The following is a 14,776-nucleotide window of genomic DNA, read 5'->3' as shown; positions in this document are numbered from 1 at the left end:
TTTTTCCAGCTTATTCGAATATTTCTTCTTATTTAAATGTTTTTACTACTGTATGCTTGGTTATTCTGAATGTAATTTCTTTATCTGATTTCTAGTTTACATGATTTTCTTTTCTCAAAAACTATTTAACCAACCATTTGGTTAGTTGCATTGGGCTTTTAAAGCTTTTTAAATGGATGAGAAAATATATCCTAATTTACGGGAAGCCTATAAATTTATTGTAGATCATTTTAATTACTATCATTATTTCTTTGATTTCCTAGCATACTCTATTTTATGAGATCCTACCTAATGTTGACTGGTGGCATTTACCAGGAATGTATACATATCGAAGAGATACAAAGGAAAAATACAATTCTTCAGAACGGCCCCCTTTTTTTTTTAGGGGTTTTTCTCTAAACCTAATGGCGTCTGTCCTCTAGTACTCTTACAAAATATAACTTAAAATTGCTCATTTTATATGAATGACAGTTCAACATTTACCTTTTATATCTATTTAAAATTACAATATGTTATTAGATAGTGAGTATATATAAAATGTTTTTTTTTTCTGATTTTTGTTTTCAAATGAGCAATTTTAAATCATTCAACTTCCCATAATATAATTTTTTACTGCATGTCTTTTTCTTAGGGCAAGTTCATTTGAGCAATTTTTGAATGTTTGTACTATGAAACAATTGTAAATGCAAACATGTAAAAATTGCTTTGATGTTCAACAATAGCCTTTACTAATGTCTTTGCTTCTACGTGTAGCTGTAAATGTATGCGCTGGTAACTTATGTGAAAATGGTGGAGTTTGTACTGTTGTTGCCGGTACCTGTAATACCTATTCTTGCTCATGCCCATCTTGCTATAGTGGCATTTTCTGTGAAACAGGTACACAAATAATTGCTTTTACTTAAGCTACATGTTCTAACGAATGTGCTTTTTACAATTATCAAGATTTATAATCAAACATATACTGTACAATGTACATTCTAAAAGGGTAAAGATAAACACCAAAAGCTACCTACACCATAGATGAAATATTTTAATATTTTCCTAACTTAAATCTACAAAACATATACGTATGTACCATATTCAAACATACCTGGATAAAAACAGTTCAATTAAAAGTATGATATATCTCAGAGAAACAATTATACAAAAGTGTTTTTATGTAATTTATGACTTTCAGTGCTTTCGGGAAGAAATATTACAAAGAATATTTTATACTAGAGACACGAATCAGTGCCCTCGGGGAGAAAAAAACTATTTTATTAGAGCGTGATGGCTCATTATTTGAGTTTCTTTATTTATTCTATTTCTGCTTCAATTTCTACGGGTTTCTTAAAACTTTTTCTTATGTATTACTTTTCTGTGTAGACTTTACAAAAGTAATATTTCTATCTATTTTTATTTAAAAAAAATATTGTTGTAAACATTAGCATACATAACCAAGTGAAAGACCCTTAAAAGGCCTGTCCAACTAAACTTTTCAATTAAACTTCTAATTACTTAATCATTATTACCAACTCTTCTTGTATGACATGGAAATAATATACTATAGGCCTACTAAAAGCACAGAGCTGGAATTATCAATCAATGCTCAAGTAAATAAAAGAGGCTTTGTTTATCAAATATATTCTTTTTATCTTATATAATCGAGCTCATCATCTACGAAAGTTATTTTGAGATAATTAGTTGAAAACAGATTTAAGATGATCACTTTGCTAATGTTATGTTATGTTATGATACCTGCTCTATACAACCGGTTGTGAATTAATGACAGAGTAATTGTAGTGGTTGTATCTAGTTCTGTACTGCCAAACATAATATGCTGTGTAAATATGAATACTTTTTACCTAAGTAATTTAATAACATATATGTTTGTTATCAGCTGTCAATGCATGTGCCAATAATGCCTGCCAGAATGGAGGAGCTTGTAACACTGTCGCTGGTTCTTGTACTGCTTACACATGTACATGTCCATCATGCTTCACTGGAACATTTTGCGAATCAGGTAATCATATATCACATTTAATTATTAAGGCGCATTCTTTGTTTTATTGAAATTACCACTATATCTTATATAATCGAGCTCATCATCTACGAAAGTTATTTTGAGATAATTAGTTGAAAACAGATTTAAGATGATCACTTTGCTAATGTTATGTTATGTTATGACACCTGCTCTATACAACCGGTTGTGAATTAATGACAGAGTAATTGTAGTGGTTGTATCTAGTACTGTACTGCCAAACATAATATGCTGTGTAAATATGAATACTTTTTACCTAAGTAATTTAATAACATATATGTTTGTTATCAGCTGTCAATGCATGTGCCAATAGTGCCTGCCAGAATGGAGGAGCTTGTAACACTGTCGCTGGTTCTTGTACTGCTTACACATGTACATGTCCAACATGCTTCACTGGAACATTCTGTGAAACAGGTAATCATATATCACTTTTAATTATTAAGGCGCATTTTTTGTTTTATTTAAATGTATGAATGTAAATAATAACAAATGTGATGTGATTTGTCATTGAAATGTTTTAGCTGTCAATGCCTGTAGTGGAAACCTCTGCCGGAATGGAGCCGCTTGTAACACCGTTGCTGGTTCTATACGTATACGATACAAAAATATTAAAATCTTTCCGATGCTAGATGTCTCCGTACCCGAGGCTGTTTGCCGTTGAAATAGCCCTTTTGCGTCAGTTTATTATTACAAATGACCATAGAAATGACCAGAGTGTTGATCACGTGGCCTCATTACGTCCCTTAGCATTCAGGGAGTGTGTTTAGGCCAGTTAAAATAGTCAATTTGCCGTCTATTAGCCCGCGACTCAACACGACCTTCTATAGTCCGAGTTTACATGTTATTGCAAGTAAACAAACACAGCGGTCAACATCATAACATCATTAAAAGTTATTTTAGGTTCAATGAAGTATGCCTCAAACATTAAATACCCGAATGTATTATTAAGTAAAAATGTATTCAGTGTTTTGGGGGTTTTTTTTTGCAAATACAATGTTTATTTAGGCCTAATAGCCTAAAAACAATAATACTAATCAATAAATAATTAATAATATAATTCAATAAAAAATATTCATAACTAAATGAAGAAAAGAAAATTCGACAATTGGTAAACAAAGAAAATAAAAACAGTATATGGACGAGTAACAACGAACTATGAAAGAGATTCCAATTCAATATTTTAAAATTCAGATGGTCATTAAATTAAACATTTGGGTTAGTCAAACAAAAACATTTAGACCGGCGAGAATGAGGATCTGTAAATTTATAGGTAAATGATTACCTTGCGATGGTAAGGTACATTTGTCTCCATTTGTCGCCTACTTGTACTGCTTACATATGTACCTGTAGCGGATGTTTCACTGGAACGTTCTGTGAAACAGGTAATCATATATCACATTTAATTATCAAGGCGCATTTAAAAAAAATTGAAAACCCCACTCTTATATTGTTTATTATGTTGTTATTATTTTAAATGTATGAATGTAAATAATAACAAATGTGATGGGATTTGTCATTGAAATGTTTTAGCTGTCAATGCATGTAGTGGTAACGTCTGTCAGAATGGAGCCGCTTGTAACACCGTTGCTGGTTCTTGTACTGCTTACACATGTACCTGTAGCGGATGTTTCACTGGAACGTTCTGTGAAACAGGTAATCATATATCACATTTAATTATCAAGGCGCATTTAAAAAAAAATTAAAACCCCACTCTTATATTGTTTATTATGTTTTTATTATTTTAAATTTATGAATGTAAATAATAACAAATGTGATGTGATTTGTCATTGAAATGTTTTAGCTGTCAATGCATGTAGTGGTAACGTCTGTCAGAATGGAGCCGCTTGTAACACCGTTGCTGGTTCTTGTACTGCTTACACATGTACCTGTAGCGGATGTTTCACTGGAACGTTCTGTGAAACAGGTAATCATATATCACATTTAATTATCAAGGCGCATTTAAAAAAAATTGAAAACCCCACTCTTATATTGTTTATTATGTTGTTATTATTTTAAATGTATGAATGTAAATAATAACAAATGTGATGTGATTTGTCATTGAAATGTTTTAGCTGTCAATGCATGTAGTGGTAACGTCTGTCAGAATGGAGCCGCTTGTAACACCGTTGCTGGTTCTTGTACTGCTTACACATGTACCTGTAGCGGATGTTTCACTGGAACGTTCTGTGAAACAGGTAATCATATATCACATTTAATTATCAAGGCGCATTTAAAAAAAATTTAAAACCCCACTCTTATATTGTTTATTATGTTGTTATTATTTTAAATGTATGAATGTAAATAATAACAAATGTCATGTGATTTGTCATTGAAATGTTTTAGCTGTCAATGCATGTAGTGGTAACGTCTGTCAGAATGGAGCCGCTTGTAACACCGTTGCTGGTTCTTGTACTGCTTACACATGTACCTGTAGCGGATGTTTCACTGGAACGTTCTGTGAAACAGGTAATCATATATCACATTTAATTATCAAGGCGCATTTAAAAAAAATTTAAAACCCCACTCTTATATTGTTTATTATGTTTTTATTATTTTAAATTTATGAATGTAAATAATAACAAATGTGATGTGATTTGTCATTGAAATGTTTTAGCTGTCAATGCATGTAGTGGTAACGTCTGTCAGAATGGAGCCGCTTGTAACACCGTTGCTGGTTCTTGTACTGCTTACACATGTACCTGTAGCGGATGTTTCACTGGAACGTTCTGTGAAACAGGTAATCATATATCAAATTTAAAACCCCACTCTTATATTGTTTATTATGTTTTTATTATTTTAAATTTATGAATGTAAATAATAACAAATGTGATGTGATTTGTCATTGAAATGTTTTAGCTGTCAATGCATGTAGTGGTAACGTCTGTCAGAATGGAGCCGCTTGTAACACCGTTGCTGGTTCTTGTACTGCTTACACATGTACCTGTAGCGGATGTTTCACTGGAACGTTCTGTGAAACAGGTAATCATGTCACACTTAATTATTAAGGCGCATTTTTTGATTTATTTAAATTAAAATAATATTTTACCATTTTTTTGTTTAATATGCCATTTTAATATCGTCTAATAGTTTTATCCAAGATTTGGGCTAAAACAAAAAAGTATAGCAAAAGCAAAAAAAGATTTAAATTGGCTGCTAGACAATGTTTTTTTTTTGGAAATTAACCGTTTATTTTTTAGTTTTTTCTATGGAAGGGATTAACTTTATTAAAACTAAAAACGGCATATTCAAAGCATATTTTGTTTAGTTCAAATTAATAATACCATTATTTTCATTGCAATGTGTTGGCCTAATATCTTAAATGTGTGTTTTAAAAATGCTAAATGTCTATGATTGGTGTTTGTTTATTTTAACCGTTCAACACAATATTTTCAATGCCATGTTCAATCAACTGTAAATAGCAAACTATTTTGGTGTAACGCTAATTATGGCAGAGATTACCTTTTAACATTCTCCATGCTTCTGGTGGTTTCCTAGTTGTTGTTCGTAGATCTGTGTCTGTTTGAGGTTTAGCGTTTCCTATCATAATCCTATGGTGATGTTACTCAAGGCTTCTTTCACTTTGTATCTTTCTTTAACTTTGAATTTTTATAATTTTCTCAAATTAGAAACCAGCCAGGATGTTGAAGAATATCAGTGAAATTTTAAATACAACCAACGATATCGGATTGTATATGGGATAATATATGATTTTAATTACTTGGTTTTTACTTTGAATTTTCATTAGCCGTCAATGCTTGTAGCAACAACGTTTGTCAAAATGGAGCTGCTTGTAACGCTGTCGCTGGTTCCTGTACTGCTTACACATGTACCTGTCCATCATGCTTCACTGGAACATTCTGTGAAACAGGTATCTGCTAATGGTTTCTCCAATCCGTGAGAAATATTTAATCCCAAAAATTATGTTGTGTGTAAACAAGCAACAGACATCACGTTTGTTGCAGTTTTGTGTGATTTGTATTTGCTTTAATGTGTAGTGATGTTTTATTTTAGCTATCAATGCCTGTAACGGTAATCTCTGTCAGAATGGAGGAGCTTGTGGTACTGTTGCTGGTTCTTGTACTGCTTACACATGTACCTGTCCATCATGCTTCACGGGAACATTCTGTGAATCGCGTTAGTGCTTTCTTTATTTTAATTCACACATTGTAAATATTGATAATGATTTCACTGATATAACAGATATAGTTAAGTTTCAGATCTATATCAATTTAAAACATGTTCTGATAAAAAAACCCGAAAAGTCTATTCTATCTGCAGAAATGTTTAAATATACAGTGTCTAAACAATAGGCTTAGCTCCTACGTAGAGGTGTATTCATTTTATGCAAGAGAAAAGTAAGATACAATAATGACTAGATAGCAGGACATGGTTTTAACCATATACCAGTTATTAACCAATCAGTTGGCTTACATTAAGCACAATGGTATACTATAATTATTTATTTGTATTTTAACAGCTGTAGATGCTTGTCAAAACCACATTTGCCAGAGTGGAGGAGTATGTACTGTTGTCCCCGGTTCTTGTACTCTCTACACTTGCAGCTGCCCATCGTGTTTTACTGGATCATTCTGTGAAACAGGTGAATTATTACATTTTATTTCTAGATTTTCTCTCAATTTAATTATTTCTATTGAATTCACATTGAATAATCTTTGAACAATTCGCAGTCATTTTGTTTTTTTAAATTAATTTGTTATGTATTATAGGCCTATGTTTAATTGGATAATTGATAATAATAAAGATATGAAATGAAACAATATTCATTATTTTCTAGCTCTAAATGCTTGTAGTAACAACGTCTGTCAGAATGGAGCTTTTTGTAACGCTGTTGCTGGTTCATGTACTTCTTATACTTGTGCCTGTAGCGGGTGCTTTACTGGATCCTTCTGTGAAACAGGTATTGATGTTATCCGATTTTTGTTGTATAAATAAATTCAATATATTATGTATTGTCAAATGAATTATGCTATTTTGCACAAAAATAAAAATTGGCATTCTTACACATGTACCTGTCCATCATGCTTCACTGGAACTTTCTGTGAAACAGGTAGGCATACTGCAGCCAAATATTCTTTTTTTTTTATGGACTGGGATAGAGAAGGGATTGCTTTAAAAAAAATTATGAACACGCGTATTAATTCTCATTACATTTCAGCTGTCAATGCATGCAGTGGAAACGTCTGTCAGAATGGAGCTGCTTGTAACGCTGTCGCTGGTTCTTGTACTGCTTACACATGTACCTGTCCATCATGCTTCACTGGAACATTCTGTGAATCAGGTATGTGCCAATGGGTTCTTCAATCCGAAAAAAACAAAACTAAAAAAACTAATATTTTAGTGTTTTAATATCGTTTCAACAACCCATTGTGTTTTTTGTTTGTGTCGCTTTGGTCATAATGACCTTTGGTATATGTGTTAATTTGCATTGACTATGTGTTGCTATATTTGACTCTTGTGAACAAATGTTTTTTTTTAAAACAAAATGAATGTTTTTAGCTGTGAACGCATGTGATGGTAACCTTTGTCAGAACGGGGGTGCATGTGCTATTGTGTCTGGTTCTTGTACTGCTTACACATGTACCTGTCCCGCCTGTTTTTCAGGATCGTTCTGTGAAACAGGTAAAATTATGTTCAGTCAACAATTTTCCTTGAAATCCTGATGTTTTTCTGCAAAATAAAAAACTAATATTTTACTGTTTTAATATCGTTTCAGTAACCCATTATGTATTTTGTTTGTGTTGCTTTGTTACTTATTGTTTAAATGTAACTGTTTAAATGTTTTGTAACAAAATGTTTTAGCCGTGAATGCATGCGATGGTAACCTTTGTCAGAATGGAGCTGCATGTGTTACTGTTACTGGTTCTTGTACTGATTACACATGTACTTGTCCATCATGCTTTACTGGATCGTTCTGTGAAACAGGTAATCAGAATAACAATGTGAAAATTGGATTGGAGAATAGCATGCTGGTATTTTACGCCAAACTGTTTATTATTCTGAAGTAAATTTTCTGTTATTTGTAGACAATCAATCAATTATTATTCTGTGCACTAGTCTTTATTTGCACTTAAGACTTAATTTCTTTTGTTACATTTACCTTCTTCGTGTTACTGGTGTGCTTCTATAATTATGATCTTATATTTTTCTCTGCAAAGAGCACTCCTATATCTGGTGTTTTTTGGTGAAGTGTTTTCTCTGGGATGGAGAATACCCTTTCTTTTCTACATTGTATCCATGCTTCTGTTGTTTGTATGTGTTTCTAGTTTTTATTTTTAGGTTTATTTCTGAAGCTTTGTGTTATATTAAAGGTGTACTTGTTGCTATCATAAGCGTATCGTGATTCCCATGACTGTATGGATTATAATTGTAAATTTTATTTTTTACTCTGTGAAAAACACTTTATATTTTGGTGTAATGCTAACTGTGGCAGAGAATACCTTGTTTAACATTCTCTCCATGCTTCTGGTGGTTTCCTAGTTTTTGTTCGTAGATCTGTGTCTGTTTGAGATGTAGCTTTTCCTATCATAATCCTATGGTGATGTTACTCAAGACTTCTTTTACTGTGTATACACAGAAATGAATTCATCTCTAACTTTGAATTTGTATAACTTTCTCAAATTAGAAACCAGCCAGGATGTTGAAGAATATCAGTGAGATTTTAATCGGATTGGATATTGGATAACATATGATTTTAATTACTTGGGTTTTACTTTGTATTTTCATTAGCCGTCAATGCTTGTAGCAACAACGTTTGTCAAAATGGAGCTGCTTGTTTTGCTGTTGCTGGTTCTTGTACTTCTTACACATGTACCTGTAGCGGATGCTTTACTGGAAATTTCTGTGAAACAGGTAGGCCTACACTGCAGTCAAATATTCCTTTTTTGGATGGGCTTGGATAGAGAAGGGATTGCTTAAAAAATTATGAACACCCGTATTAATTCTCATTACATTTCAGCTGTCAATGCTTGTAGCAACAACGTTTGTCAAAATGGAGCTGCTTGTAACGCTGTCGCTGGTTCCTGTACTGCTTACACATGTACCTGTCCATCATGCTTCACTGGAACATTCTGTGAAACAGGTATCTGCTAATGGTTTCTCCAATCCGTGAGAAATATTTAATCCCAAAAATTATGTTGTGTGTAAACAAGCAACAGACATCACGTTTGTTGCAGTTTTGTGTGATTTGTATTTGCTTTAATGTGTAGTGATGTTTTATTTTAGCTATCAATGCCTGTAACGGTAATCTCTGTCAGAATGGAGGAGCTTGTGGTACTGTTGCTGGTTCTTGTACTGCTTACACATGTACCTGTCCATCATGCTTCACGGGAACATTCTGTGAATCGCGTTAGTGCTTTCTTTATTTTAATTCACACATTGTAAATATTGATAATGATTTCACTGATATAACAGATATAGTTAAGTTTCAGATCTATATCAATTTAAAACATGTTCTGATAAAAAAACCCGAAAAGTCTATTCTATCTGCAGAAATGTTTAAATATACAGTGTCTAAACAATAGGCTTAGCTCCTACGTAGAGGTGTATTCATTTTATGCAAGAGAAAAGTAAGATACAATAATGACTAGATAGCAGGACATGGTTTTAACCATATACCAGTTATTAACCAATCAGTTGGCTTACATTAAGCACAATGGTATACTATAATTATTTATTTGTATTTTAACAGCTGTAGATGCTTGTCAAAACCACATTTGCCAGAGTGGAGGAGTATGTACTGTTGTCCCCGGTTCTTGTACTCTCTACACTTGCAGCTGCCCATCGTGTTTTACTGGATCATTCTGTGAAACAGGTGAATTATTACATTTTATTTCTAGATTTTCTCTCAATTTAATTATTTCTATTGAATTCACATTGAATAATCTTTGAACAATTCGCAGTCATTTTGTTTTTTTAAATTAATTTGTTATGTATTATAGGCCTATGTTTAATTGGATAATTGATAATAATAAAGATATGAAATGAAACAATATTCATTATTTTCTAGCTCTAAATGCTTGTAGTAACAACGTCTGTCAGAATGGAGCTTTTTGTAACGCTGTTGCTGGTTCATGTACTTCTTATACTTGTGCCTGTAGCGGGTGCTTTACTGGATCCTTCTGTGAAACAGGTATTGATGTTATCCGATTTTTGTTGTATAAATAAATTCAATATATTATGTATTGTCAAATGAATTATGCTATTTTGCACAAAAATAAAAATTATGTTATTTTGAAGAAATAAATTGAAAGTCTGTTTATCTGAATGAAAAGCAAGTTTTATTTATAGTAAGATTAACTGTTTGATTGTACAGCCTGTTTCTATGATGTATTACAGTTGCTGTGTTTCCAGGAACACAACATTAGAAACGCTCAATCTTTTTTACTACGAGATAATACATTTTTAAATGATTTATTATATAAAATTACTCTTTGTGGATTGTTTAAAGCTATCAATGCCTGTAGTGGAAACCTCTGTCAGAATGGAGGTGCTTGTACCGCAGTTACTGGTTCTTGTACTGCTTACACATGTACATGTCCATCATGCTTCACTGGATCATTCTGTGAAACAGGTATATAGAAAATGGACTTTTTATCGATTATTATTATTATTATTATTATTATTACTACATTCAAATTATGTCTGTTTTTCAGAAAGCCTGTTTAACAAAAGGCTCTTTTGGCCTACACTTCTACCAGAAAAGTCTGCAACCAGAATCATAATGTCATCTTTTATTGTCTTAATTATGCCAAGCAAAACAAATTTCCATTTTAAAGTGCACCAATAAAATTTCTTGAATCTTATCGACACAAAGTAACAGTAAATATGTTGTCTAGTTATTAACGCATGTTACTGCCATTGTTAATTGTTGGATTTTACCTTCGATAGCATCAAACCCGTGTGAATCGAATGCTTGTGAAAATGGAGCAGCTTGTGTGCCTGTAGCTGAAACATGTACTGACTACACATGTACATGTCTAGAATGCTATTCTGGAATATTTTGTGAAACTGGTAAAACTGCCATGGATGGTTTTATTTGTATTTTCCGTTGATCAAAGCTTCACTTCCATCAGCTGTCTTCGTAATTCATTTTTGTTCAATCTGCATACTTATAGCTCTACAAGTACAATTATGGTCTTCCAATTATTCATCATGAGAAATTGTATTCACTCTCTCACATCAAGTGATTCTACTGCACAATCTCATTTTACAGTAGATTTACAGTCTTCCAAACAATATAAAAATCTTATTCATTCTTTAATTTTGTTTTCAACCGACTGACATTTTCCTATAGCACAGTGAATTATCCAGTAGATTTATGGTCGTTCGAACAACATTCTTTTTTATTCACACTTTTGTTTTCACGTCAAGTTTTCCCTCTGCACTCATTCTACAGTAGAATTATGGTCGTTCAATATGGACTTACCACTTTTGTTCTCACATCAAGTTGTCATACTACACAGTCTTATTCTATAGCCTAATTAAGGTACATTACTTGGCTATCTTCAAATTTTCAATATTTGTTTCATGATTTTTTTTCTAAGTAGACTACTTTACAATTTCATTTAGTATTTGCATCATAGTAATTTCCACTGTTCATCTGATTGTAAAGCACTACATTTCAATCCAACGTACTACTAGCATTGTTGTTATCAATAGTGATCTCTGTTTTCACTTATAATATCTATTTAATTTAGTTCTTGTTCTAATCTCATTTTCCTATCTTATTTAGTCTTAAACCTCCTTGTCATTTTACTACCTGTGTATATGCTAGTTTTCATAAAAATTAATTATTGCTTTTGTAGCATTTGTATGTAAATTTGGTTACTACGTAATTTTATTAATTTTACTGTGCCTATGTTAATTAGTTAATTAGTGAGTTTGGCGTTCAGTCACACTGCGGTATTGGTTGCTTACAGACATAGTGATTAAAAAAAAATCATCCGAAAAAAATGTCCGAGTGATTTTATAGAGACTAAGTCAAGTAATGTTAATATTATTAATATTGAACATTTAATTCTAGCTATCAATGCTTGTGATAATAACCTTTGCCAGAATGGAGCTGCTTGTTTTGCTGTTGCTGGTTCCTGTACTGCTTACACCTGTACATGTAGCGGATGCTTTTCTGGATCATTCTGTGAAACAGGTAGGCCTATAAAGTATTTTCAGCTTGTTCTTTGTATAGGCCTAATACACTTAGTAATGTATCTTCCACTTGTGTACACACTTTTCACTGCTAAATTCCAGTTCCAGTAGTTATGTAGTGTTGTGTTTAGTTTGATAGTCGAATCCGATTGTCGAACCTTGCAACACCATCTGTTGCAAATGATTCCAATCTTATTCATTCTATCTTGTCATTTACTACGCTCAATAAAAAGTGTACCGTATGAAATATTAGCATATTAGAAAGTTGATCAATGTAATTAAGATACTAATATAGTACCCTAACATTTATGTTACTTTGTGTTTTTTAAACCAGCCATCAATCCATGTAGCAACAATCTCTGCCAAAATGGAGCCATCTGTAGCAGTATCACTAATGTTGCCAACCAATGTAACCTTTATACATGTAGCTGTCCTGATTGCTTTACTGGAACCTACTGTGAAATAGGTAATTTAGTTTCTAATGTATTATAATACTACTATTATAATGCATATCTGATTTAATATTTATTTTTTATAGAGGCCTCTGGCCCATTTACATTTAAATTACATTTTTTATAATACGGTCTTAAATTAAAATATTTAGAATTTAAATTTAGTATATTTATTGACTCAATTATCTTTTTTGTAGCTGTAAATGCTTGTAATGACCATGATTGTCAGAATGGAGCTGGTTGTAATACCGTTGCTGGTTCTTGTACTGCATACACATGCGCCTGTCCAGCATGCTACACCGGAGCTTTTTGCCAGACTGGTAAGTACTTTGAGCAAGACTAGCCGGCATGTCAAATTATTGAGACAATTCCAATTTATTAATGATTGTGTATAACTTTTGCACTATACAGTGTTATTTTACTTTTTTTATTTCTCTTCAATGCAACATGTTTTTTTCACATCAACAGCTGTGAATGCTTGTGATAACAACTTATGTTTGAATGGAGGATTTTGTAACACTGTACCTGGAAGCTGTACCCTGTACACTTGTTCGTGTTCAGGTTGTTATAGTGGGCCTTTCTGCGAAACATGTAAGTAAACACAATTAATCATTTTAGTTATTTTAGGTCGACACGGAACTAAAAACAGGTCAACTTAACTGAAAGGGACTGATAGCATAAGAGCACTCGAGTCGACTGAACAGGTGTGCACGGAACTGAAGGAACCAAAATTGTCATGTGTGCAAGGTCTCATGTCGACATGACTAGTGGTAGCTACCAATACCGCAATTTAAAGAAGAACTAATGTAGGCCTATATGTTATCGTATTTCACATCAACTGATTAGGTTCAACTGAACGCAACTCAACTCAAATACGTTCATGACTGTGTGTTACTTTGTGTTGCGGTCAGTTGCAGACGGACGGAAGCTGCCCATGATGAAGATCTTTTTGTCTGATTTCTTCCTAGACCATGTTGTTATAACTTTTTGTTTCTAAAATAACAAGAACACAGTGAAAGGAATTGATCAAAACGTCTGTCAACATTTTCGCCATGCAAACCTTCAAAACATATATAATTAGGATATTAAATATGAATGAATAGGCCTAAAGGAAAGAATAAATATTATCATAATTTATAATTCTTTACAGTAACGAGTGGATGTTCCAATAATCTTTGTCAAAATGGCGGAGCCTGTAATGCTGTTGCAGGATCTTGTACATCATACACATGTACCTGTCCATCATGCTACACCGGAACTTCCTGCGAAACCCGTATGTAAACCCGTATTTGTTTTTTTAAAATATCAATTGCATAAATTCCTTTAATTTCTTTTCTCGTGTATAACCCGGCAGCAAACAGTCAGAGACCGTTCTGAAAATTCAATATATAATTATTAGGCATGTTTTTATTTATATTTGCATTATTTTTCATATTTTACGATCAGAATTGTTGAAGTACTGTACTGTATTTGTTATAATTAATTATAATCATTGTAGTTATTATCTTAATCCCCCTCAAATAAAAATGAAACATTACTATGTCAAAACATATACACATGTTTTCCTTGTCTTTCTTTTAGTTCTTAATGCATGTAGTGGGAATGTTTGCCAGAATGGAGCTGCATGTGTTGCAGCAGCAGGATCATGTACTTCTTACTCATGTATATGCCCAAGCTGCTTTACCGGTTCTTTCTGTGAAACAGGTAGTTGTTTATAGGATTACGTTGAAATATTAAGAATAAATACAGTATTACATTTCGACAATATAAATGCAGAAAACAGAGGTTCTTTTGGGCGAGTCTCCCAAACCTAAACCCGCAATCTGTTAGATCTGCTTTATACACCAACTGCCAATCAGAATTGTTTCTACCTAACTTAAGATGTCTTGCATGATAGCAAAAACATGATGTTTAATTTCAAGATAAACTAGGTTGTTTGTGTTTTCGGTAGCTATTAATGCCTGCAGTGGTAATCTTTGTCAGAATGGAGGAGCTTGTAACTCTGTTGCTGGTTCCTGTACTGCTTACACATGTACATGTCCATCATGTTTTACTGGAACATTCTGTGAAACATGTAAGTAATATGTTTAACATTAATGTAAATAGTGATGTGAAAAAATACCCAGTCAAAAAAAATGAT

At 32.7% G+C, this 14,776-nt stretch overlaps 1 protein-coding gene across 1 annotated transcript in view; it reads left to right on the top strand.

Moving 5' to 3' along the window:
- Positions 1 to 14,776, top strand: part of LOC144851086 (uncharacterized) — a 134,720-nt gene that overhangs the window by 55,235 nt on the left and 64,709 nt on the right. The window contains exons 16-45 of the mRNA XM_078708609.1: positions 754 to 876; positions 1,880 to 2,002; positions 2,312 to 2,434; positions 3,551 to 3,673; positions 3,822 to 3,944; positions 4,093 to 4,215; positions 4,364 to 4,486; positions 4,635 to 4,757; positions 4,877 to 4,999; positions 5,766 to 5,888; positions 6,032 to 6,154; positions 6,498 to 6,620; positions 6,816 to 6,938; positions 7,197 to 7,319; positions 7,538 to 7,660; positions 7,841 to 7,963; positions 8,768 to 8,890; positions 8,997 to 9,119; positions 9,263 to 9,385; positions 9,729 to 9,851; positions 10,047 to 10,169; positions 10,488 to 10,610; positions 10,928 to 11,050; positions 12,063 to 12,185; positions 12,519 to 12,650; positions 12,834 to 12,956; positions 13,105 to 13,227; positions 13,787 to 13,909; positions 14,218 to 14,340; positions 14,588 to 14,710. Of these exons, the coding sequence (XP_078564735.1) occupies positions 754 to 876; positions 1,880 to 2,002; positions 2,312 to 2,434; positions 3,551 to 3,673; positions 3,822 to 3,944; positions 4,093 to 4,215; positions 4,364 to 4,486; positions 4,635 to 4,757; positions 4,877 to 4,999; positions 5,766 to 5,888; positions 6,032 to 6,154; positions 6,498 to 6,620; positions 6,816 to 6,938; positions 7,197 to 7,319; positions 7,538 to 7,660; positions 7,841 to 7,963; positions 8,768 to 8,890; positions 8,997 to 9,119; positions 9,263 to 9,385; positions 9,729 to 9,851; positions 10,047 to 10,169; positions 10,488 to 10,610; positions 10,928 to 11,050; positions 12,063 to 12,185; positions 12,519 to 12,650; positions 12,834 to 12,956; positions 13,105 to 13,227; positions 13,787 to 13,909; positions 14,218 to 14,340; positions 14,588 to 14,710 (3,699 nt within the window). The remainder of the gene's footprint in view (positions 1 to 753; positions 877 to 1,879; positions 2,003 to 2,311; positions 2,435 to 3,550; positions 3,674 to 3,821; positions 3,945 to 4,092; positions 4,216 to 4,363; positions 4,487 to 4,634; positions 4,758 to 4,876; positions 5,000 to 5,765; positions 5,889 to 6,031; positions 6,155 to 6,497; positions 6,621 to 6,815; positions 6,939 to 7,196; positions 7,320 to 7,537; positions 7,661 to 7,840; positions 7,964 to 8,767; positions 8,891 to 8,996; positions 9,120 to 9,262; positions 9,386 to 9,728; positions 9,852 to 10,046; positions 10,170 to 10,487; positions 10,611 to 10,927; positions 11,051 to 12,062; positions 12,186 to 12,518; positions 12,651 to 12,833; positions 12,957 to 13,104; positions 13,228 to 13,786; positions 13,910 to 14,217; positions 14,341 to 14,587; positions 14,711 to 14,776) is intronic.

This window comes from Antedon bifida, chromosome 8 (assembly GCF_963402885.1).
Source record: "Antedon bifida chromosome 8, ecAntBifi1.1, whole genome shotgun sequence".
Taxonomy (NCBI): domain Eukaryota; kingdom Metazoa; phylum Echinodermata; class Crinoidea; order Comatulida; family Antedonidae; genus Antedon; species Antedon bifida.
This window is presented reverse-complemented; position numbering and strand designations above follow the sequence as displayed.